We start from the raw sequence: 21,033 nt of genomic DNA, 5'->3' as shown, positions 1-21,033 counted from the left end.
TCCATTCCTCAAATTTGATGGAATGACCCCATTCTTCGTACGACCGATTCATTCCATTCCACGAACAAACACCGTGGTAATCGATCGACAACAACTCGCAGCACCCTTCCGTTTTGACGAGTACACACCGATGCACGCAAACGCAACGCACATGGCTTCTCCCCCCACCGCTCGAGCCATCGAGTCACATCAACGTACCCGTGCATCTTTTGCATGTCTCCCATCACACAGCAAACCGAGCTGAGCCACCAGCCACACAGGACACACAGCAAACCGATCGAGCTAATCCACCAGTCCACCACTGCTTGCCAGCAAGATCATTTTCAGTCTGCAGATCGACAGCACGCAACTCTAGAAAAACAAGCTCTCGTCCACTGTTTACGAGCAAGATCAGCTGCAGATCGAAAGAAACTCTAGCAACAAGCTCTCGTGCGTCATCCAACCAGCGCCAGCCGTAGGTGTTGCCGTCGCAATCGAAGACTTTTCTTTTACATTTTTAGTAGTTAATCACATGCTACAATTTCCATTTATTTTGAAATTCTTAATTAGAGATTTTCTCTATGCAAATGTAATTAACATACATTTTTATGTAAACTTAAGAATTATGAAAGTATAAACCTGCAATACATGTTTCTTTTTATCTGTCTCATTTAAATTAATGTAATAACTTATCTCTGCTGACCCGGAGGCGGGTCATTCTAACATCTCATTTCCCGCCTTCATCCTCACTTCTGTCACAGTAAATTTCTTTGCATCACGTCCAAGCCTGATCAAATCGAGTGAAACATCTGACAACCAAGCATCTTCTTCCTTTTTAATTGAGGAATGGAAATAAGGGTGAACGCCCGGCCGGATCATGAGAATTTTCTCGAAAACACGATATAAATACAAACACTCACATATACATGCACGCACACTTACCCGAGTAAATGCACGCATGTAACCCTACCCCTATAAACATATCTGAGACTTAACTGACAAATTTTAAGATTGATGAAGCCATCATAGATTTCTCGCTGTCAACTAATATATCGCCTATCACTAAAAAGAATAGCACCATTTAATTTGTAAAATAGATCTTAGAAAAAAGAACAATCGTACCTAATCGAAGACTTGAAGACACGTGAGCAAGTTCCACTATAAGAAACCTTACCGATTGAGATACGTTTAATTCACGTGAAATTATTTATTCATGAAGGCAGCTCGTAATTAATTCTCTGCCTTCAGTGTAAGTGGCTGCCAAATTCTCTGCCAAATTTAGAGGCTTCTCCTAAACAGCTTCACTAATGAAGTCAAAATTGATGAAGAGAAAAAATTCTAAATTCACTCCGCTTCTAGTTCATTTTTACCTTAAATATTTAAATAATGTCACGTTACAAGATTTTCGCGAAACAAATGAATCGGAAGCCGGTATAGTCTCTCACCATACTCGATCGACGACTGGCCTAACAATCTCGCTGTATAATTAACATGTTCAGCGGTCACATGAAAAGCGTCAAAGCATGCTCACGACAATTTTGATAAAAGCGTCGTCAAAAGAGCTCTTGCAACTGACGACGAACTTAACGACCAACGACTCGCGCGCAGCGTCATCTTCCTGCCTACTTCGAGGGCGGGAGGGCGCAAAGCGACGTTGACGAGTACACCGATGTACACGCGCGCATGGCTCCTCCCCCGATTTTCGACCCACGCATCTTTTGCAGCGGCGCCCGCCGGCCACCCAGCAAGCCCCCTGCCGGGCCTCGTACGGCGCGGCGATCTATAGCTAGCTCGCCCTATATAAAGCCAGGCACTCTCCAAGCCTCCCATCACACAGGAAACCGATCGAGCTGAGCCACCACTGCTTCCGAGCTAAGATCAGCTGCACATCGACAGCAACTCTAGCAACAAGCTACAAGCTCTCATATCGTGTGGCGGCGTCCGATCAGCCCCAGCCGACAGCCGTAGGTGTTGCCATGGCCCCCGCCGCCGCCAGCTTGGGCACCGCGGTGCAGGCGGAGCAGCGCCACAAGCCCCGGCCCTACCACCCGAGCCCCTGGGGCGACTTCTTCCTCGGCCACCAGCCGTGCACGCCGGCGGAGCTCCTGGCCATGATGGAGGAGGCGCGGACCAAGGAGGAGGAGCTGAGGCGGGCCGTGCTGGCCGCCGCCGCCTCCCCCGACCTGGCCGTCAAGCTGGAGCTCGTCGACGCGCTGCAGCGGATCGGGGTGGACTACCGCTTCGGGGAGGAGATCAACGGCCTGCTGGGCGCCGTCGTCCACGATGCCGACGAGGACGACGGCGGCGGCGACCTCTACCTCACCTCGCTGCGGTTCTACTTGCTCAGGAAGCACGGGTTCAATGTCACCTCAGGTACACGAATATAATGTCAGCAAACGCACATATGCTGATATTGACAAATGACAAACATGAAACATTATTGATTATGGATGTTAAAAAACCTAATGATCATTCCAAATATGATGCAGATGTGTTTGCTAAGTTTAGAGATGAGGAAGGGAACTTTGCAACAGGCGACGACGACGTGAACTGCTTGCTGATGCTGTTCGATGCGGCGCACCTCAGGGTCCGCGGCGAGGAGGTGCTTGACGGCGCCATCGCTTTCGCCAGGAGCAGGCTCGAGTCTCTGATGAAGAGCTTGGAGCCGGAGGTGGCGGAAGAGGTGAGGTACACGCTGGAGACGCCGAGTTTCAGGAGGGTCGAGAGGGTCGAGGCACGGCGTTTCATCTCGGTTTACGAGAAGAAGGCCACCCGGGACGAGACCCTGCTGGAGTTCGCCAAGCTGGACTACAACATCTTGCAGACCATCTACTGCGAGGAGCTGAAAGCTCTTACAATGTAACCATATTAAAAATAGCTCAGTGATGCTTATGTAGTTATGTATTTTGTGCACAATTAATGTGTGCTAATCACATTCACTAGTTGACATACATGATTTATATATATGCATGCAGGTGGTGGAAGAACTTCCAGTCGGTGACAGATCTAGGGTTTGCGCGGGACAGGATGCTGGAGATGCATTTTTGGATGATGGGAGTTTGCTACGAGCCCTATTACTCGTACTCACGGATAATGCTGACGAAGCTGATTACGCTCGCGTCCTTGTTTGATGACTTCTATGACAACTACAGCACAACGGAAGAAAGCAACGTCTTCACTGCAGCCCTGGAAAGGTTGGCCTAGCTCTCGTCATCTTGAAAAAAACATAATTTGAGACTAACAGGATTTACGTACTACACTATCATACAAAATTTACAATATATGCATGAATTTGACGACGACAGGTGGGATGAACAGGCCACTGAGCAGCTCCCAGAATACTTGAGGGAGTTCTACCTCAATACACTTAGCAGTACAAATGGAATCGAGGAAGACTTAAAATTTCAGAACAACAAGCACGCTGAATTGGTCAAAGAACTGGTAACTTTATGCTCTACTAAAGATCGTATACCACCAAATAACTTTATGCTCTAATTAAAGAATTGGTCAAAGAATCGGACATGCACCTGCCTTCAAAGTATAAGAAGAAAGCAGGTGCATGCCACCAAATATCCATGCTATCTTCTATCTTCTACATGTATTAGGGTTTTAACATTGTGTGTGTGTGTGTGTATTTAGGCAATCGACCTAGCGAAAAACTACAATGCTGAGGTGAAATGGAGGGATGAACGCTATGTGCCTACCAAGGTAGAAGAGCACCTACAACTTTCTGTGCCTAGCAGTGGTTGTATGCAAATAACAGCCTTTGCACTCATTTCAATGGGAGAGGTGGCTACGAGCGAGGCAATTGAGTGGACTAGAACTTATCCAAAAATTGTTAGAGGTGTCTGTATCATCGGGCGCGTTATGAATGACATCGTGTCACATGAGGTACCAACTTGCTCCAATATAAACTTTAATATCATAGTCATTTTCTTCCAGTCTCATATATATAATTAGTGCATCTATATTATATCTTCATGTACTTCGAAATGTTTGGCAAATTTCTATTTTTTTGTTACTACTAAAAGGAAAAAAATGAGAATCATAGGTATATAGTTTCAGGAAAACATCTTTCTAATTACCCTTTTTTCCTTGAAGCGGGAACAAACTTCGGATCATGTGGTATCCACGGTTCAAACTTGCATGAAAGAGTACGGGTTCACAGTGGCTCAAGCAAACAAGAAGCTTGGAGAAACAGTCGAAGAAGCATGGATGGATATTGTCCAGGAATGCCTTGACCAGAAACATCCCATGGCAGTTTTGGAGAAGGCGGTCAATCTTGCACGGACAATGGATTTCATATACAAGCGTGAAGATGCTTACACCCTCTCATATAGTCTCAAGGATATCATGACTTCACTGTATGTGAATTTCGTGTGAGCCTGCCGATGATCCAGCGTCAAAAATAAATGCAGAGATCAATTGCCATTCTTGACTACTACACGGGGTGTCTCGTGATCGACATACAAGCATGCATTATGTAACTGAGATATAATATTCCTAATATAGCCTCCCCATTTGTTTCTGTTGGCATTTATTTATGCATTGGTAAAGTGAATCCTGTTACCTATTAGATGTTGTTAAGTAAAAAAAAGTTACTGCAATGTTTCAAATAAAGAAGCATTTGCCCTCCGAAGATTCCTCTCGTCTGCGCGAGCGCGATTATCGATGCTCCTGATCTACATGTGTAGTAGCTGATACATGTGTGTATTATCAACTACCAAGAGACCGCAGACCAACTTGTATACGAATCGAAGTTAGAGAGTACTCCCTACGTATTGCTCCCTCCGTCCTAAATTACTATTAATTTTAATTTTTTTAGATACATCATTTATGTACCTAAACTAGGCCTACCAGGTATGGACAAAGCTACTCTTATTCATACCTAAATCCAAATATATATTATCCAATCATCACCCTCCCTATTCTCACCCATATTCAATGGATAATTAATTTTGTACTAGATACTATGTATATCCAATTGATAAGTTGTACCCTCTCCATTCCCCATTTTTAATAGGTATATAATTTTATATATATATATATATATATATATATATATATATATATGTCTAGGTTAGGCTTGTTGCTGGGTATTCATAATTCATACCCGAATTCACACCCACCTCCAACGGGGAGGGTATGGGTAGAAAATTATATACTCTAATGAAAGTGGGAAGGGTACAGTGACTTATGACCGTGTACTTTTCACCTCACTTTCGAGACGCCGGACCTGACGCGCGCGCAACGTTTTCCTTTTGACGCCCACGCTGGCCGACGTGAGCGGCACGGTTTGGTTGCGCCCATGGCGCCGTCTCATCTACAATAACCTCGCCTCTGTGCTCGTGCGGCCATCGCCGGTCAGGCTCCGGACGATGATGGATGCTCCCGAGTCCCGACCTCGCTCGACGCCTGGACCGGAGGGAACCCCCACGGCCGCTATCCCCAGGCGAGGAGGCGCCGCAGCCGCCCAGTTCCCAGCGGCCAGAGCCCGCGACGGGCAGTGAGGGACGGCGGGGTGGCGAGGACAAAATTTGGCAAAATAGACGGCGGCGAGGTTTTGTCCTTCCTTCTTCCTCTCCTAGTCTCCTTTGCGTGTATTGAAGTCTGGGGATTAGCATTAGCTCATTAGCATTTCCCCCCCTCGAATCCGCCGATTAGCAGATTTTCGAACTAGATTATTTTTTTCGAAGACTCGAACTAGATTATTGGATTAAAGAAAGATGAACTATCTGTATGAAAAAAGCATAGCCAAGCACTTCCAAAGTATGAGTATGTCGTGTGTCGCTGTAAATTTCTTTAAAAAGTAAGTAATCTTACTATGTTATATCTTCAGATTTTGGTTTCAACAAGCCAATTAGTCTAATTTCAAGCCTGTGAAACCTATGAACTTTTACAATTGGAACAGCGCTTGCGTTATACCAGAAAAACTTGTGTACCGTCGAAGTGTGCAACCTGTGAGCATGCTTAATGTGGGAATGGCAAGCTAAGTAGAATAAGTCGCACCTTGCCTTGATTGGATTCAGCCGGAGTGGGATGAGGTGTGATCGGCCGTGCCTGGTGCATCTATACATTTCTGACCGTTCGTTCATCGTCGGGTGTGGGTATGTGAACGGTCGGGGGCATGAATCAACACTTATCCTAAGCCGAGGGTATGGTCGTTGGTCTTTTTGTGTCTCGTGTGGGAAAACCTGTACACCCCCACAGGGTTTTAATCTATTGCAATAGCCGCGCTTCCGGTCAAAGAGCACGCTCCTATACTTGGACTTTAACGTAGAGTTCCGTGAAGAGCTTATGGAATATTGAGCTCATGATTGCATGATCACTTTACTTATGCAATTGTATTGATGCTTGATATAGAAATGTAGATGCTATGTCTTTTGCTTATCCACTTGATAAACTATGCACGCACTTTTATAGTTAAATGTTAAAATTTGACTAGCCTCATGTATCCACCAAATTCATAGTATTAGGATAAGTCCTGCAAGTACGCAATGTACTTACGGTACTCTCGTTGTTTTGCCGGTTTTCCTTCTTATGAGTGATAGCCGCCTTCATCCCGCCAAAGCCTACAATGTGGATGGATAGTGGAAGTCGTTCCAAGCTTAGGCAGGTGGTGTCTTGTGGGCAAGGACATCATGTTGCCCCTTTAATACTCTTTATCTTCCCACTGCGTTGTAACTCTTAATCTAAGAAAAACATGATAGGATAGCCACCTAGACTTAGGCTACATCTAAGTTGGTTAAGAACCTCCGGTGAAAACTCTCATGTTCTAGTTGTTATATGTTGTAATTATAATTTCTGAATTTTAGTACGATGATTAAGACTTGTAAACGAGGTCTAAAGTTTGCTCTCATATGTATCCTTATGTCATGATGTAAAAATAGTATGCGGTTTGTTCCTGAACGATGCTCGAGATGCATATCGTGGACTACCGAGATTATTTCGATAGTCGGTTCTTTCAACAGATGATAATCCGTTTTAGTCGATATAATTTATGAGGTTCCTTGCACGTTCTCTGCTAGGCTCAGTTATATCGATTATGACCGGACAAACTAATCGAGACCGAATTTCGTTAATCTCGACTTTTGTAGAACCGATCAGTACGTATTTTTGTATAACCGATTTTTTTAAAACTGATGAAACCAATCGTTTTGGTTTGTTACTCTTCAGTTTCCTCAGTATACGTAGCGTCATCTTCCTGCCTAATTCGAGGGCGGCAGGGCGCAAAGCGACGTTGACGAGTAGCCGGTCTAACAGGCCTCGTGTCACATGTGTCGTTCGGAGTTTCGGACCCGCGCATCTTTTGCATGTGTGCGGCCCGCCGGCCACCCAGCCCCCGGCCGGGCGTCGTACGGTGAGCTGTAGCCTATAGCTAGCTGGCCCTATATAAAGCCAGGCACTCTCCATGTCTCCAAGCCTCCATCACACAGCAGACAGCTGAGCGCCACTGCTTGCTAGCTGCTAAGCTACACACACCAGCTCTAGCAACAAGCTCTCTTCTTCCCCGTGCGTCGTCCCATCAGCCCAAGCCCCTGCCCGATCAAGCCGTAGGTACGGTGTTGCCATGGCCGCCGCCGCCTCCAGCTTGGGCACCGCGATGCAGGAGGAGCAGCGCCACAAGCCCCGGCCCTACCACCCGAGCCCCTGGGGCGACTTCTTCCTCGGCCACCAGCCGTGCACGCCGGCGGAGCTCCTGGCCATGAAGGAGGAGGCGCGGACCAAGGAGGAGGAGCTGAGGCGGGCCGTGCTGGCCGCCGCCGCCTCCGTCGACCTGGCCGCCAAGTTGGAGCTCGTCGACGCGCTGCAGCGGATCGGGGTGGACTACCGCTTCGGGGAGGAGATCAACGGCCTGCTGCGCGCCGTCGTCCACGATGCCGACGAGGACGACGACGGCGGCGACCTCTACCTCACCTCGCTGCGGTTCTACTTGCTCAGGAAGAACGGGTTCAATGTCACCTCAGGTAAGAATGAATGTCAGAAAAATGCACATATGCTGATTGACAAACATTATTAATTATGGATGTTAAACAAACTAGTGATCGCTACAAATGTAATGCAGATGTGTTTGCCAAGTTTAGAGACGAGGAAGGCAACTTCGCAGCCGGCGACGACGTCAAGTGCTTGCTGATGCTGTTCGACGCGGCGCACCTCAGGGTCCGCCGCGAGGAGGTGCTTGACAGCGCCATCGCTTTCGCCAGGAGCAGGCTCGAGTCTCTGATGAAGAGCTTAGAGCCGGAGGTGGCGGAAGAGGTGAGGTACACGCTGGAGACGCCGAGTTTCAGGAGGGTCGAGAGGGTCGAGGCACGGCGTTTCATCTCGGTTTACGAGAAGAAGGCTGCGCGAGATGAGACCATGCTGGAGTTTGCCAAGCTGGACTACAACATCTTGCAGACTATCTACTGCGAGGAGCTGAAGGCTCTTACAATGTAACTACGTTAAAAGTTAAAACAACTTGATGATACTTATGTCGTGCAATTAATGTGCTAATTTCATTTACTTATTGATGATACATGATTTGCGCCGTAGGTGGTGGAAGAACTTCCAGTCGGTGACAGATTTAGGGTTCGCCCGGGACAGACTGGCAGAGGTGCATTTTTGGATGACGGGAGTTTTTTACGAGCCTTATTACTCGTACTCCAGGATAATGCTGACGAAGCTGGTTATGCTAGCGTCCTTGTTTGACGACTTCTATGACAATTACAGCACCACGGAGGAAAGCAACGTCTTCACTGCAGCACTGGAAAGGTTGGCCTAGCTCACATCATCTTGAGAAAATAAATTGAGACGAACAGGATTTACGTGCGTACGCTCTCATACGAAATTTACAATATGTGCATGAGTTTATTGACAGGTGGGATGAACAGGCCACTGACCAGCTCCCAGAACACCTGAGGGAGTTCTACCTCAATACACTTAGCAGTACAAATGGAATCGAGGAAGACTTAAAATTTCAGAACAACAAGCACGCTGAATTGGTCAAAGAACTGGTAAAAAACGTATACAAGAATGGTACAGGTGCATGCCGCCAAATATCCAATCTTCAACACATATTAGGTTTTAACATTGTGTACCATCTGCATACTTAGGTAATTGACCTTGCCAAAAACTACCGTGCCGAGGTGAAATGGAGGGACGAACACTATGTGCCAACCAAGGTCGAAGAGCACCTACAGCTTTCTGTGCCTAGCAGTGGATGTATGCAAATAGCATCTTTTGCACTCATTTCAATGGGTGATGTGGCTACGAGTGAGGCAATTAGGTGGACAAGAACTTATCCAAAAATTGTTAGAGGTCTCTGTATCATCGGGCGCGTTATGAATGACATCGTGTCACATGAGGTACGAATTCACTCAACATATACACTTTAATATTATAGACATTTTATTTCAATAGTCATATATAAATATTTAGTGCATACTATATCTTCATGTACTTCAAAACGTCTGGCAATTTTTCCACTTTTTGAAAATTAATACAGGTAAAACAACGGAAGTGTGCTTTTTTGTTACTATTAAAAGGAAAAATAAGAATCGTCATAGTTTCACGAAAGTACCTTTCTCATTACCCCTTTTTTCCCATTGAAGCGAGAGCAAGCTTCGGATCACGTGGCATCCACGGTTCAAACCTGCATGAAAGAGTATGGGTTCACGGTGTCTCAGGCAAACAAGAAGATCAGAGAAATAGTCGAAGAAGCATGGATGGACATGGTCCAAGAATGCCTCGAGCAGAAACATCCCATGGCAGTTTTGGAAAAGGTGGTCAATATTGCACGCACAATGGATTTCGTATACAAGCGCGAAGATGCTTACACCCTCCCACACATCCTCAAGGACGTCATGACTTCACTGTACGTGAATTTCGTGTGAGCCTGCTGACGATCCAGCGTCAAAAATAAATGCAGAGATCAACGGTCATCCTTAAATACTGTACGAGAGGTGTGGATCTCCTACCATACAAGCGTGTATTATGTAACTGAGTAGCCTTCCTATTAGATGCTGTTATAAGCTCAAAACAGTTACTATAATGCTGAAATAAAGAAGCATTTGGCCTCTGAAGTTTTCTCCCGTTTGTGCGGTTATTTCCTCTGATCGATTATTTACATGTGCAGTAGCTGATACATGCATGCGTGTACCAAGAGACCAACTTGCACACGAATCAAAGTTAGAAGAGTACTCTTCCCACGTACGTACAACAGGTTTCGTTATCGGTCTAAAATGTCTTATGACCGTGCACTTTTCATCACCTCGCTTCGGAGACAGCTGACGCCGGATACCGACGCGCACGTTTTTGTTTTGATGACGTTTTGACGCCCAGCGCTCGCCTACGCGTGAGGCACGGTTTGGTTACGCCCTCGCTCGCCTCTGCTTGTGTGGTTGTGCGCTGCCGCCATCGCCGGACTGTGGGCATGCGGCGAGGAGTAAAAGAAGGCATATTTGGTAGGGCTGCTTTTCCACCGAAAACAATTCATGGTTGCTGAGTGTGCATGCCGCGCACGATGCCACCAGCACACGAGAATACGACCTCGTGCACTGCGTGTGCGTCCATGCGGCACAGAAGCAGCTTCTTATGATCAGTTTGGTTGGCAGGGTTCAGCTCCTCTTGGAAAGGAGGAGATACTTTTTTAATTCCGGCTTTTTCATATAAAATGGTTTCGGCTCCTCTAGTGCTTTAGGAGTGGAGTCGTTTTTTATCAAACTATTTGGTAGGGTTTCAGCTGGAGCCGTAGGAGAAACTGGAGCTGGAGCCCTACCAAACTGGCCCTCAGAAGCAGCACAGGAGATGCCGAAAACAATTCAGGATGTGGCTTCTCAGAAGCAGTTTCTTTGGTACAACTAAAGTTATTTGGAAAAGCGTTTAGTAAAACGGATTCTTCTGCTTTTAATTGAACGGGTGAAAGATGTAAAATGTCCATTATACTCGTAACTATCTGATGTGGTTATAGTGCAATTTCATCCATTTACAGTGTGATTTCATGCAAAATAAAAAAATGGTTAAAATAATTATAGATTAAGCAATAATTAAATTTGTCCCCTTTCATTCTTTTTTTATTTTATTTTTTTCATTTTTCTCTCTCCACTTTTTTTCTATTTTCTCCCTCCTTTTATTTTCTATCATTTTTCCTCTCCTTTATCTACCGAATCCAATCCTCATCTCTTCCTCCGCCTCACAATATCGCTGACTGCTCCTTCCTCCGCCTTTTTTTTTCTATTTTCTCCCTCCTTTTATTTTCTATCATTTTTCCTCTCCTTTATCTACCGAATCCAATCCTCATCTCTTCCTCCGCCGCACAATATCGCTGAGACGCTGACTGCTCCCTCCTCCGCCTCTCTGTGGCTCCAACACCACCGCGCTACTCCCTCGCCGCCCACCTCTCCCGTAGCTGCGCCGCATCCGCAGCAACTGCAACTGCTGCGCCCCTGCTGCTGCTCCACGCCGCTACTCTGCTGCTGCTGCTAGTGCCCTGCAGACACCCCGCTCCGCCCTCAACACGCTGCATCTTCGCTGCTGCCCTTCGCATCCGCGCTCAGCGTCTCCACCGGTGCTGCTGCCATTCGGAGCCGTGGGAGCGCTGCCGACCGTCCCCACCGTGCGCTGCCCATATACACGAACCAGCCCCCCTTCTCTTCCCCCGTGGGCTGTGGCCCAGTGGTACACATCACACGATGCAGCGTGAGTATGCTAGTGTGGCTCGCTATCGCTAGTGCTCGACGCCTGGGACTCCCGTCCGTGCACTGCCGCTTATCCCCAGCCGGGAGCCGAGGAGACGCCGCAGCCGCGCAGCGCCCAGCGGCCAGAGCCGGCGAAGGGCAGCGAGGGGAGGGCGGGAGAGCGAGAACAAAAATCTGCAATAGACGGCGGCGAGGTTTTGTCCTCCCCTCTTCCTCTCCTTGGCGTGTATTTAAATCTGGTGATTAGCTGATTAGCATTGTTTCCCCTCGATTCCGCTAGCAGATTTTTTCGAATTAGAGTATTGGACTACAGAAAGATGAAGTATTTGTATGTGGAAGCGTAATCAAGCACTTCGAAAGTATGAGAATGTCTTGTTTCGCTGTAAATTTCTTTAAGAATTATGTAATCTTACCATGTTAGGTCTTGATGTTTTGGTTTGAACAAAGCCAATTAGCCTAATTTCCAACTTGTGAAACCTATGATCTGTTACAATTGGTACAGTGATTGCGTTGTGCCAGAAAATTTTTCCTGGCGCCAGCCATGGAGTGTGCAACCCGTGGACATTTTTCCAGATCTGACCCCTAGGGCCCAATTGAAGTCTGCCACTGATTCTTCCTTTCTGAGAATCATTTTATTTATGTGGATGAAACTAAGAGGCTTCTGGAAAGTAATATGCTTTCCTTATGTAATAATACTCTGAAGCACTTAATTATTTGAAGACAATATGGGTATTTGATGAGGGAGTTTTGTCCAACTTTAACCTGTTAGAGTGTTAGTCCCAAAGCGACAGAAATGCTATTGTTTGAGATGGAAGTGGAGAATTTCGTGGTACATAGGAGCCAAAGTCTGTGTTATTCAAATAAAAATGTTGCTGTATTTTCTATTTTGTTATTTCTTAGTGATATGGTCAGATGCTGGAGATGTGACCTTCAGGATTCAGTTTTTGTTAATTTTTTAAGCTTGCTCTGTATTTTACCTTAGACACTTTACCGGTGAATTTGTTAGTGTATTACTGTTTTTTTCTTCCATATTCGTGAATTGTGACGGTCGCTGTTGGAGTTGATCTTGCATGCTAACTCACCGTATCCGTATGGAAAGATAGTGCCTTGTTTTTTCTCCTCAGAATATTGTATGCTGTTCACAGTCCAGATTGCAGTTTAGGTTTAGTTTATTGTGGAAGCAATACACGTGGAAACTAAGAGCTAGTTTACATTGTGAGTATAATTATGTGATGTGAACTACTACATTCTTCTGTTGACTAATAATCTGTTACTCCCATTATTCTTTTTTTGAGTGGTTACTCCCATTATTCTTGATGTGTGTAATGACTGTAAACTAGGATTTAAGAATTTCTATAATGCACCTCTTCAGGGCTAGCATTATCAGCTATTGGAAATAGCTTGATAGAGTGGTATGTGGTAGTAGTATCATTAAGCACACTGTATATCTATATCATTGGAGCAATGCACAGCCAAAAATAGCACCTGTAATCAGCCAGTCATTCTGATCCATCTATATTACTTGTGCATGCCATCTTTTTTTAGCCTGAATGATTTCCTTTCCCACTTGTATCTGTGTTCTGGAAAGCTTTGCTATATATGCATAGCATCACCTATTTTGGCTGTTTATTTGATGAAAAAACTTTGTGTCTATGCAGTGCAAACATCTCAATGACAGGTGTTTCAAATTCTATTTCCATTGGTCTTCCTAGCTATGGGCTATATGCAGAGCCAAGGTTTTTATCGCAGAGCTATAGGAACTTCCCACGGAGATCCTCTTATAAATATCTCAGAATCCGTGCTGTGCAAGGAAATGATGGGCGTCGAAGGCTTGTTGACATCATCCGAATCATCCCAGAACTGTCAAGGAACTATTTCAGAAGCCGATCAAGAAGAACCCTTTTTGGTGGCATCTCTCTGCTGGGTGGCTTTTATGTCGCACAGACAATCTCTCTGTCTTTTGGTGCATTGGGTGTGAATGATGTTATAGCCGCAGTTGTTTGCGTCCTGCTGGCGGAGTATGTGACTAAGTTCTATTACAGCCGGCCTAAAGTTACTTTTCCCATTGCACTCCTCAACAATTTCAAGATGGGTTTCACATATGGCCTATTTATCGATGCCTTCAAGCTTGCTAGCTGAACTGCATTACCTCCTGCTTGGCTGCTTCTTCCCGCGCTCTTGATCACCGCACACATGGCAGATATATGGCATATATGTTATGGATTTAAATTGCAGGGACCTTTAGTTTTCTTCCTTGGTTCTATTCTCCTATGTGAAGATTGACCCCACTGCTGGTAGTCTTGTCGGAACTGCTGGACTGCTGGTACCAAATGACACATGGAATTCATATCTCAGGTGTTCAAAATTTGCATACTGCAAGCTAATTTAAGTGAAGACTGAACCGATAGGCTTTGAAACTACTATTGAATTGCAGGCTGTTGAGTGTTAATCCTGTATTCCTGTTGCACAAATTTATAAAGGCCTTCAGTGGCATCAGTGTGTCTGGACTGCTCATTGGCAATTTATGTGACTATGGTTTGTTCATAGACGTAGAAATTTCTCCTGGTCTGTATAGCAAATTCTACTTGCCTTTGCTACTGCACAGTTAGTTCCTTGCCAACTTTACCAGTTTTGATCCTCCAAATCCGTTCATTGGGAACCTTAACTAACAGCTCCATTGCGAAAGCTCGTGGCCATGATTTGGCTTTCAATGGATGATGGGGAAATCGTGCTAATAAAATGAACAAAGCATGATGCAGGGCCTGTATTATTCCGAGTGTAATCATACCATATTCTCATGGCTCAAGCAACTAGTTATTCCATTCTAGGCCATTGAAGAAATATAGTAACTACATACCAGAAATCATTTCGATTCATCAATGTATCTGTTGTGTAGCTGCTCCAATTTTTGAATTTCTTTGAACTATTCCCTTTGCATCCCAGTGCAATACCACCGTGTCATTCACAAAGTATTTGCTGGCACACACTGTCACCTGACAATCTTTTCAGACTTGTTCTGAAGAGGAAAGTAACCAGCTCTCTGAACATAACTACATAAGCATCCTAGATGACCATATCTGATAACCCCAGTTCGCCGGAGGCACAGATGCCCAGAGATCCCCAGAAACCATTAGATTGACGGGGCCCAAAGCTCTGTCATAAAGGTTGGTGTGCTGTTGGTTCACGCAGTTCTTCGCTGGTTTGATTACATGTTGGAGAGAGGCAGAGAACAGAGCACCAAGACGTGGTTACGGATCCGGCCGGTCGTGCCAGTCGCCAAAGCGCGGCGTCCTCGCGGAGGCGGGCGAGCAGCCGCTCCGGGGACGGCCATTCTGCTCGGAATACCACCTCAAGTCATGGCGGTGCTTCCGCTGATGCCAGCAGCAAAGTAGGCTCCATCAGTCAAACTCGAAGCTTGCACACTTGGTGACAGCTCTTTCCCACTTGGTGCTGCGTGCATCCACACGAAGCGAAGGTGTTGAACTCCTGCCTATCAGTAAAATCAGCTTCAACTTATTAACTAGTAAGAGGTTAAGCGATGCTAACACGGTGGTCTCATTCAGGGTAAAAGTCATTGCTTTTTGATGACTAGATAATCGTTCTGGATCCAGGGAAAAAAATTATGACAAGTCATGCTACGGGCAGACCCAGTTCTAAAAGTAAATTAAATTGTGCACTAATTTTGTTTTTATTACAATTACAAGGATAGCCCAAACGCACAAATAAAAGGAAAATTATATTGTTTTAAAGTACGGGCATATGACTCATAACAAAACGAAGTGACAAATGCTTGAAAAATAACTAGAGAACGAGCCAAGCTCAAACATGAGCACATCATCATAATTTGCTATTGTTCAACTGCCTTCTCCATAGATACCCGATAACAATCTTCTGGGAGAGCTTCTGACAACGTTGCCTTCTTGAAGCTCCCCAATTGTACAAGGAGTATACACAAATGACTCATATATACCATTTGAACTGTTGTGGAAGTAACAATCTGGGCGTGAGTTTCCTAGATATTGAGCTTTTGATGTGTTCATATGATAGGCCACTGCTCCGAATGGTTCAGCCAAGAAGGCAACTTCCTCGTATGGATGGAAGCCAAGAATGTGTGAAAAGTCTCCCCAAAAGACTTCCTCTTCCTCTCCAATACTATCAACCGAAACAACATCATCGTCGTCTGAGTCCCATTCAAAACCCTCATTTTGTATAGGTTTGTCATTTGTCCCCATAATTGCCATGGACACTAACATTATCTTCTTCTACGATCCAAGGTCCGCGAATAGGGCTATTATTATTGTCATAGAGTGATCCTACATAGTGGATATAGAAGCTAAGATTACCTTGATACCTCAAGTTTCACACCATCTTTTCACATGATTCTCGGAGAATCCAAACACGTAGTTGGGCGCCGTCAACTATTCCGAAGCCCACATCCTTACCTGATCTCCCTAGGCATGGTTTTACATTCGCAATGTTTGTTGTTGCTGCAAGTGAGCATTTATTTTTGAAGAACTATTAATATGTCCATTCACCAATGGCAGTACTTAAATAATTTAAACAATCTAAATTTGATCATGAAACATGAACGCAAAACAATCACTAAAACTCTAGCACTTGAGTGGATGGTGCATGGTGACTGAAACATATGAAACATAACAAGAGACAAGGCCTTAATTTATGTAAAACGAATAAGGAATTAGCACGTTATTTTTTATGTATACCATCCATATCAATTGCATGTTCATCTGCATAATTTTTATTCAGTACCACACCGAACTCTGAACACTTTACCAAAAATAATATGTACAATAAAATATTATTCTGAAACATCAAAATTAGACTAGTAAAGGTGATGCACGAAGCATATAACATAAAAAACCATCATGTATTTTGCTGACAGTAAACTAGCTAAGCTGCCATGTGTGTAAAAGAAAACAAAAGGATCAAATTGGAGGTGTTTAAGATCATGGACTTTACTCGCCATAAAAAAACATCAAAATTAGACTAGTAAAATAGAAGTCATTCTTACCTCATAATGAAGGAACCTTGACAGTGCACATAAAGTGCTCCCTGCCGGTACACCGCGCAGCGCCGCCGCATCGACCACACCTCCGTAGTTCCTACCGCGTGTCTTTTACCGTTCCAGCCGGCTCGCCTTCCCGGACAAAGGATCTATCCTCCCACTGCCCCGTCCTCGACGAGAACACGCTCACCTGCCATGGCGTCGGTGGCCACTCCATCAAGCGATACGGGTCGTCGTCGGCCTCCTTGTCCTCATCCGGTGTCCGCACAGAAGGTGGCCGCGGCGGCAGCGGCGGCACTGTCCATTCCACCTCGAATGACGCTGGCACGCGTACCTCTTGGTGCCACGGCAGCTCACGCCGTTGCTTCTTGCGCACCGGCTCCTGCGGCAGGGCGGGGATCAAGACCACCTCGTAGTGCGGCGACACGGCCGCATCAAACACGAGGTGCGCGCCGGCGCAGCCGAGAAGGCCCTCCGCGCCGCACGGGGGAAGCAGCGTCGACCGCTGCGTCGCGGGGCTGCAGACGCAGAGCTGGCGCCCCCGATTGATGTCGCAGAGGAGGAGACCGTCGCAGTGGTCCATCACCGACCACGCGTCCTTGGTGTCGTTGGGAAGGAAGCTGAGCATGGCGTCGATTTTGGGCCTCGCCGGTGGTGACGTCGGGGAGGGGTGGGCGAAGAGGTGCGGGCGCTTGTGCTCGATGTAGTTGATGAAGATGCCGCGGACCGAGTGCGGGAGGAGATGCGGGAGCAGCAGCCCGCGGTCGTCGACAGCGCTGCGCCACGCCTTGCACACGCACCGTGCCGCGGCGAGGCTCTCCGCCGGCAGGCGGCGGAGGGCGTCGGCGAGTGCGTCGTCCGGTATCGCCACCAGTTCCGTCTCCATGGATGGAATGGAAGCTAGCAACGCGGCGGCGAGGCAAGCGCTTTATTAGCTTAGGTTTTGACAAGCGGGCGGCGGCGCGTGCGGGTGCGCGTACGAGTGAATGAGTGATCGATCAGATGCGCATTCCCAGGATCAGAGTGCAAACTCGTGGCCACCTGCCGCCTGTTGCGTGGGCTCGATCAAACTAAATGACCAGGATAAACTAGGTCAGCCCCCCTAAAAAAGATTAATTTTCCACTAAATAATTGGATACTGTCATAGCTATAGGAGACAAAAATTTTAAAGAAAATTCTGAGGCAGGGATTAGAATGGGCAAACAAATGCTTTATTTTCGTGATCAATCGAAAATTAATCACATAACGGTGGGGTACATGAAAATGACGACAGACACCATCACACGGTACGGTAGAGTTAGGGCTGTTTGTTTCCACCTTCCTAAAATCTTAGCACCTAAAAAGTGACTAAAAACTGCCTAAAGTGCCAAACACTCCTCCTAAAAGTGACTAAAATCTTTTAGGAGCCTTAAAAATTTTAGTCCCCCCACCCCCTCCTAAAACCTCCTAAAACCCCCACTACCCCTCATTTATTACCCTCTCTCTCCCGCCCGACTCCCGCCTGCCGCCATCGTCGCCCATCTCCCGCCGCCCACCGCCGCCGCCGCCCATCTCCCGCCGCCCATCTCCCGCCGCCGCCCAGCACTCTCAACACACCCACGCACATAGGCACGAGCCGGCAACGCAGGGCCGGCCGTGGCCTTGGCCGGCGGTGGGGAATGGCAAGGTGCGGCCGGTGATGGGCGCAGGAGCACCGGGGCTTCACCACAACCCCGTTTTGGCTGCTTGTTGGGGACAAGGAGGCCGGGGAGGTGGTGTTTGGCGGCGGCGCCCGAGCTTGGGTCGGCGGCAATGGCGGTCACGGGATCTGACATCCCCGACGCCAGGAGCTACGGCGGCGAACAAGGAGTGGTCGAGGGGGCCATGGGAGGCGGCGATTTGAAGATGGTGGAGCGGAGGCCGGGGATTTGGCCGGCGGACGGGCTCTGCTCAGCTCGGTGTTTCCTCGTCTGGAGGAGGAAGAAGAGATGAGTGAGAGAGAGAGAGAGGAACAGGGGTAGCGGGTTGGCCGGGATTAGAGGGGAGGGGGCGGCACCAGCGGGAGGAGGAGAGGGGCGGTCCGGGGCCGACGGCGAGATGGCCAGCGCCAGTGGCGGGCGGGCCAAGCACCAACAGCAGGGGTATGCAGGGGTATGGGGAAGGGCATCTTGGGTATTTTATCACTTTATTATTGCCTTTAGTCACTTTTAGGAGGTGGAACCAAATATACTTTTAGGAGATGCCTAAAAACTACCTAAAATCTTTTAGGAGCTAAAACTTTAGGAGGGTGGAAACAAACAGACCCTTACTCGTTCCAGTGTTCAACTGGTTGTAGTGACCCCCGGTACTGACAACTGAACTACCAGGATATATTGTCTTCTTGAAGCTCCCTGATCATACATGGAGTGTACACAAATGATTCATAAATACCATTCGAATAATTGCGGTAATAGCATTTTGGACGTGAGTTGCCCAGGTATTGAACGTTTGATGTATTCAAATGATAGGCCAATACTCCGAAGGGCTCAGTCAAATAGACAACTTTCTTGTACGGATGGAATCCAAGAATGTCAAAGGAGATGCCCCAGTAGGATTCCTCACTTCTGACGTCAACTGACAAGATATCATCGTTGTCAGAGTCCCACTCCAAATTTTCTTTTGTCAGAGTTTCAGCCTTGTCATCACTGCCGCGCACATTGACATTATTTTCTTCTATGATTGTCCAAGGTCCAGCCATCAGTGTGCCACTTCTATAGAGTGATCTTGAATGGTGGGCACAGTGCCGAAGATCATCTTGATACCTCAAGACCCACTCTGCCTTCTCACCTGATTCGATGAGGACCCAAACCCGCAAGTGACCCTCACGAACAATTCCGAAGCACACCTCCTTTGCTAATCTCCCTAGATATGGCTTCACATTGTCAGCATCTGTTGGTGTTTTTATTAGTCGGTACTTACCATCTGACAATGCTAATCTGTAAAAAACACATTTCGAATGTATAAGCTATAATTAGTTTACTTGCACATGAAAAATAATCAAAATTAGGAGGTAGTATAAGTAACAGAGGAATCAAAATTAGGAGGTAGTATAAGTAACAGAGTAAGGTACTTGTGCGGCGTTGGATTCTGCATAGACGTACCTCATAATGAAAGCACGATGGTAATGCACGTAGAGCACTCTCTGCCGGAACACAGCACAACGCCGGCGTGTTGTCGACCCCATCCGTTTCGATACATCCAACCGCATGTCCTCGACCGTCCCAACCGACTCGCCTTCCCGGACAAAGGACCTGTCCTCCCACTGCCCTGTTCTTGATGAGAACACATCCAGCCGGAATGGCGACGGCGGCCATTCCATCAACCGACATGGGTCATCAGGCTCCCTGTCCTCCTCATCCATGGATAGATCAGGTGACACTTGCGGCGGCGGAGATCCCCTTTGAAATTCCTCTCCATGCGTCGTATCCTCAGCAACTAACGTCGTGCCATCCAGCGACGCGAACAACGAGTCCAGGCAGAACGGCTCGTGTATCTCTTGCTGCCGGCGCCGCGGCCGCTTCTTCTGCACCTTCCAGCTATCCGGACGCATCGGCTTCCTCGGCACGTCGGGGAGCAAGACCACCTCGTGGTGAGGCGAGACCGCCGGATCAAACGCGAGGCACGCGCCGGCGTAGCGGCTGATAGTGATAGCCTCCGCGCGTGGCGGAGGAAGCAGCGCCCAACGCTGCGTCGCCGGGTTGCAGACGCAGAGCCGGCGCTCCCACTCCACGCTGCAGAGGAGGAGGCCGTCGCAGTGGTCCATGACCGACCACCAGTCCGTCCCGGGGTCGTTCGGCATGAAGCTGAGCAGGCCGTCGATCTCCGGGCTCGTCGCCGGAGGCGACGCCGTGGAACTGGAAGGGCGGGCGAAGAGGTGCGGGCGGCCGTGGTCGATGTAGTTGATGAAGATGCCGCGGACCGAGCGCGGGAGCTGGTGCGGGAGGAGCGGCGGCAAGCGGCGGAAGACGCCGGCGAGGGCGTCCTCCGGTAGCGCCACGGCTTCCGTCTCCATGGACGGGTGGATCGATGTGGTCGACGCGACGGGCGACGGCGAGGCTCGTGCTTGTTTTCGGCTTTGGCGAGCGGGCGGCGGATCCTGCAGCTAAATAATCGACGGGGGATCGCGCGTTGCCTCGAGATCGAGATCAAATTCAAGGCCGGCCGTGGTCCGTGGGCTTCCTTGGTCAAGTAAAGAGGCACAAATTTAAAAATGTTTTATCACACCAGCACATAATTAGAGAGTCAACTATTCCCTATCTGACTAGATTAAAAAATGGTTAGCGAGCATCATGCCGGATCTTGCTTCCAGATACGATGCCGCAGTAGCAGTATCAC

General features: G+C 47.5%; 5 protein-coding genes across 6 annotated transcripts; 3 read left to right on the top strand and 2 right to left on the bottom strand.

Annotated features, from left to right (window-relative positions):
- The first annotated feature begins 1,802 nt into the window (after positions 1-1,802).
- On the top strand, positions 1,803-4,555 carry LOC117863066 ((E)-beta-caryophyllene synthase). The gene is made up of 6 exons (XM_034746648.2): positions 1,803-2,352; positions 2,469-2,838; positions 2,955-3,173; positions 3,285-3,420; positions 3,619-3,870; positions 4,081-4,555. The coding sequence occupies exons 1-6, from the start codon at positions 1,956-1,958 to the stop codon at positions 4,360-4,362; spliced, it is 1,656 nt and encodes a 551-aa protein (XP_034602539.1). The 5' UTR covers positions 1,803-1,955; the 3' UTR covers positions 4,363-4,555.
- Positions 4,556-7,354: 2,799 nt separating this feature from the next.
- Positions 7,355-10,040, top strand: LOC117865190 ((E)-beta-caryophyllene synthase). The gene is made up of 6 exons (XM_034749331.2): positions 7,355-7,946; positions 8,045-8,411; positions 8,512-8,730; positions 8,837-8,972; positions 9,072-9,323; positions 9,570-10,040. Exons 1-6 carry the CDS (start codon positions 7,550-7,552, stop codon positions 9,849-9,851), a joined length of 1,653 nt encoding a protein of 550 aa, XP_034605222.1. The 5' UTR covers positions 7,355-7,549; the 3' UTR covers positions 9,852-10,040.
- Positions 10,041-11,256: 1,216 nt separating this feature from the next.
- On the top strand, positions 11,257-14,202 carry LOC117863989 (uncharacterized protein ycf20). Of its 2 annotated transcripts, XM_034747948.2 has the most exons (3): positions 11,257-11,848; positions 11,938-12,013; positions 13,313-14,202. In XM_034747948.2, exons 2-3 carry the CDS (start codon positions 11,985-11,987, stop codon positions 13,791-13,793), a joined length of 510 nt encoding a protein of 169 aa, XP_034603839.1. In that variant the 5' UTR covers positions 11,257-11,848; positions 11,938-11,984; the 3' UTR covers positions 13,794-14,202. The 2 variants fall into 2 exon arrangements, with proteins under 2 accessions (XP_034603839.1, XP_034603840.1); XM_034747949.2 differs by lacking the exon at positions 11,938-12,013 and having other exon boundaries at positions 11,260-11,848.
- Positions 14,203-15,025: 823 nt separating this feature from the next.
- On the bottom strand, positions 15,026-17,698 carry LOC140223296 (uncharacterized). Its single transcript, XM_072294929.1, has one exon. It carries the CDS (start codon positions 17,564-17,566, stop codon positions 16,778-16,780), a length of 789 nt encoding a protein of 262 aa, XP_072151030.1. The 5' UTR covers positions 17,567-17,698; the 3' UTR covers positions 15,026-16,777.
- A 1,296-nt stretch (positions 17,699-18,994) lies between these two features.
- Positions 18,995-20,791, bottom strand: LOC117865127 (uncharacterized). The gene is made up of 2 exons (XM_034749244.2): positions 19,800-20,791; positions 18,995-19,634 (listed from the first exon to the last, which is right to left on the bottom strand). Exons 1-2 carry the CDS (start codon positions 20,708-20,710, stop codon positions 19,019-19,021), a joined length of 1,527 nt encoding a protein of 508 aa, XP_034605135.1. The 5' UTR covers positions 20,711-20,791; the 3' UTR covers positions 18,995-19,018.
- Positions 20,792-21,033: the final 242 nt, after the last annotated feature.

The sequence above is a fragment of the Setaria viridis genome, chromosome 7, assembly GCF_005286985.2.
Source record: "Setaria viridis chromosome 7, Setaria_viridis_v4.0, whole genome shotgun sequence".
Classification (NCBI taxonomy): domain Eukaryota; kingdom Viridiplantae; phylum Streptophyta; class Magnoliopsida; order Poales; family Poaceae; genus Setaria; species Setaria viridis.
The sequence above is the reverse complement of the archived record's forward strand: the minus strand, read 5'-3'. Positions and strand labels throughout refer to the sequence as shown.

Excerpts from the sequence above, each read along its gene's own strand:
- LOC117863066 (XM_034746648.2), top strand. The coding sequence starts at position 1,956 with ATGGCCCCCGCCGCCGCCAGCTTGGGCACCGCGGTGCAGGCGGAGCAG. Across the intron at positions 2,839-2,954 it reads GAGCTGAAAGCTCTTACAAT|GTGGTGGAAGAACTTCCAGT; the intron begins GTAACCATATTA and ends ATATGCATGCAG. Across the intron at positions 3,174-3,284 it reads TTCACTGCAGCCCTGGAAAG|GTGGGATGAACAGGCCACTG; the intron begins GTTGGCCTAGCT and ends TGACGACGACAG.
- LOC117865190 (XM_034749331.2), top strand. The coding sequence starts at position 7,550 with ATGGCCGCCGCCGCCTCCAGCTTGGGCACCGCGATGCAGGAGGAGCAG. Across the intron at positions 8,731-8,836 it reads TTCACTGCAGCACTGGAAAG|GTGGGATGAACAGGCCACTG; the intron begins GTTGGCCTAGCT and ends GTTTATTGACAG. Across the intron at positions 8,973-9,071 it reads CTGAATTGGTCAAAGAACTG|GTAATTGACCTTGCCAAAAA; the intron begins GTAAAAAACGTA and ends CTGCATACTTAG.
- LOC117863989 (XM_034747948.2), top strand. The coding sequence starts at position 11,985 with ATGTGGAAGCGTAATCAAGCACTTCGAAA. Across the intron at positions 12,014-13,312 it reads CGTAATCAAGCACTTCGAAA|TGCAAACATCTCAATGACAG; the intron begins GTATGAGAATGT and ends GTGTCTATGCAG.
- LOC140223296 (XM_072294929.1), bottom strand. The coding sequence starts at position 17,566 with ATGGAGACGGAACTGGTGGCGATACCGGACGACGCACTCGCCGACGCC.
- LOC117865127 (XM_034749244.2), bottom strand. The coding sequence starts at position 20,710 with ATGGAGACGGAAGCCGTGGCGCTACCGGAGGACGCCCTCGCCGGCGTC. Across the intron at positions 19,635-19,799 it reads CATCGTGCTTTCATTATGAG|ATTAGCATTGTCAGATGGTA; the intron begins GTACGTCTATGC and ends TGTTTTTTACAG.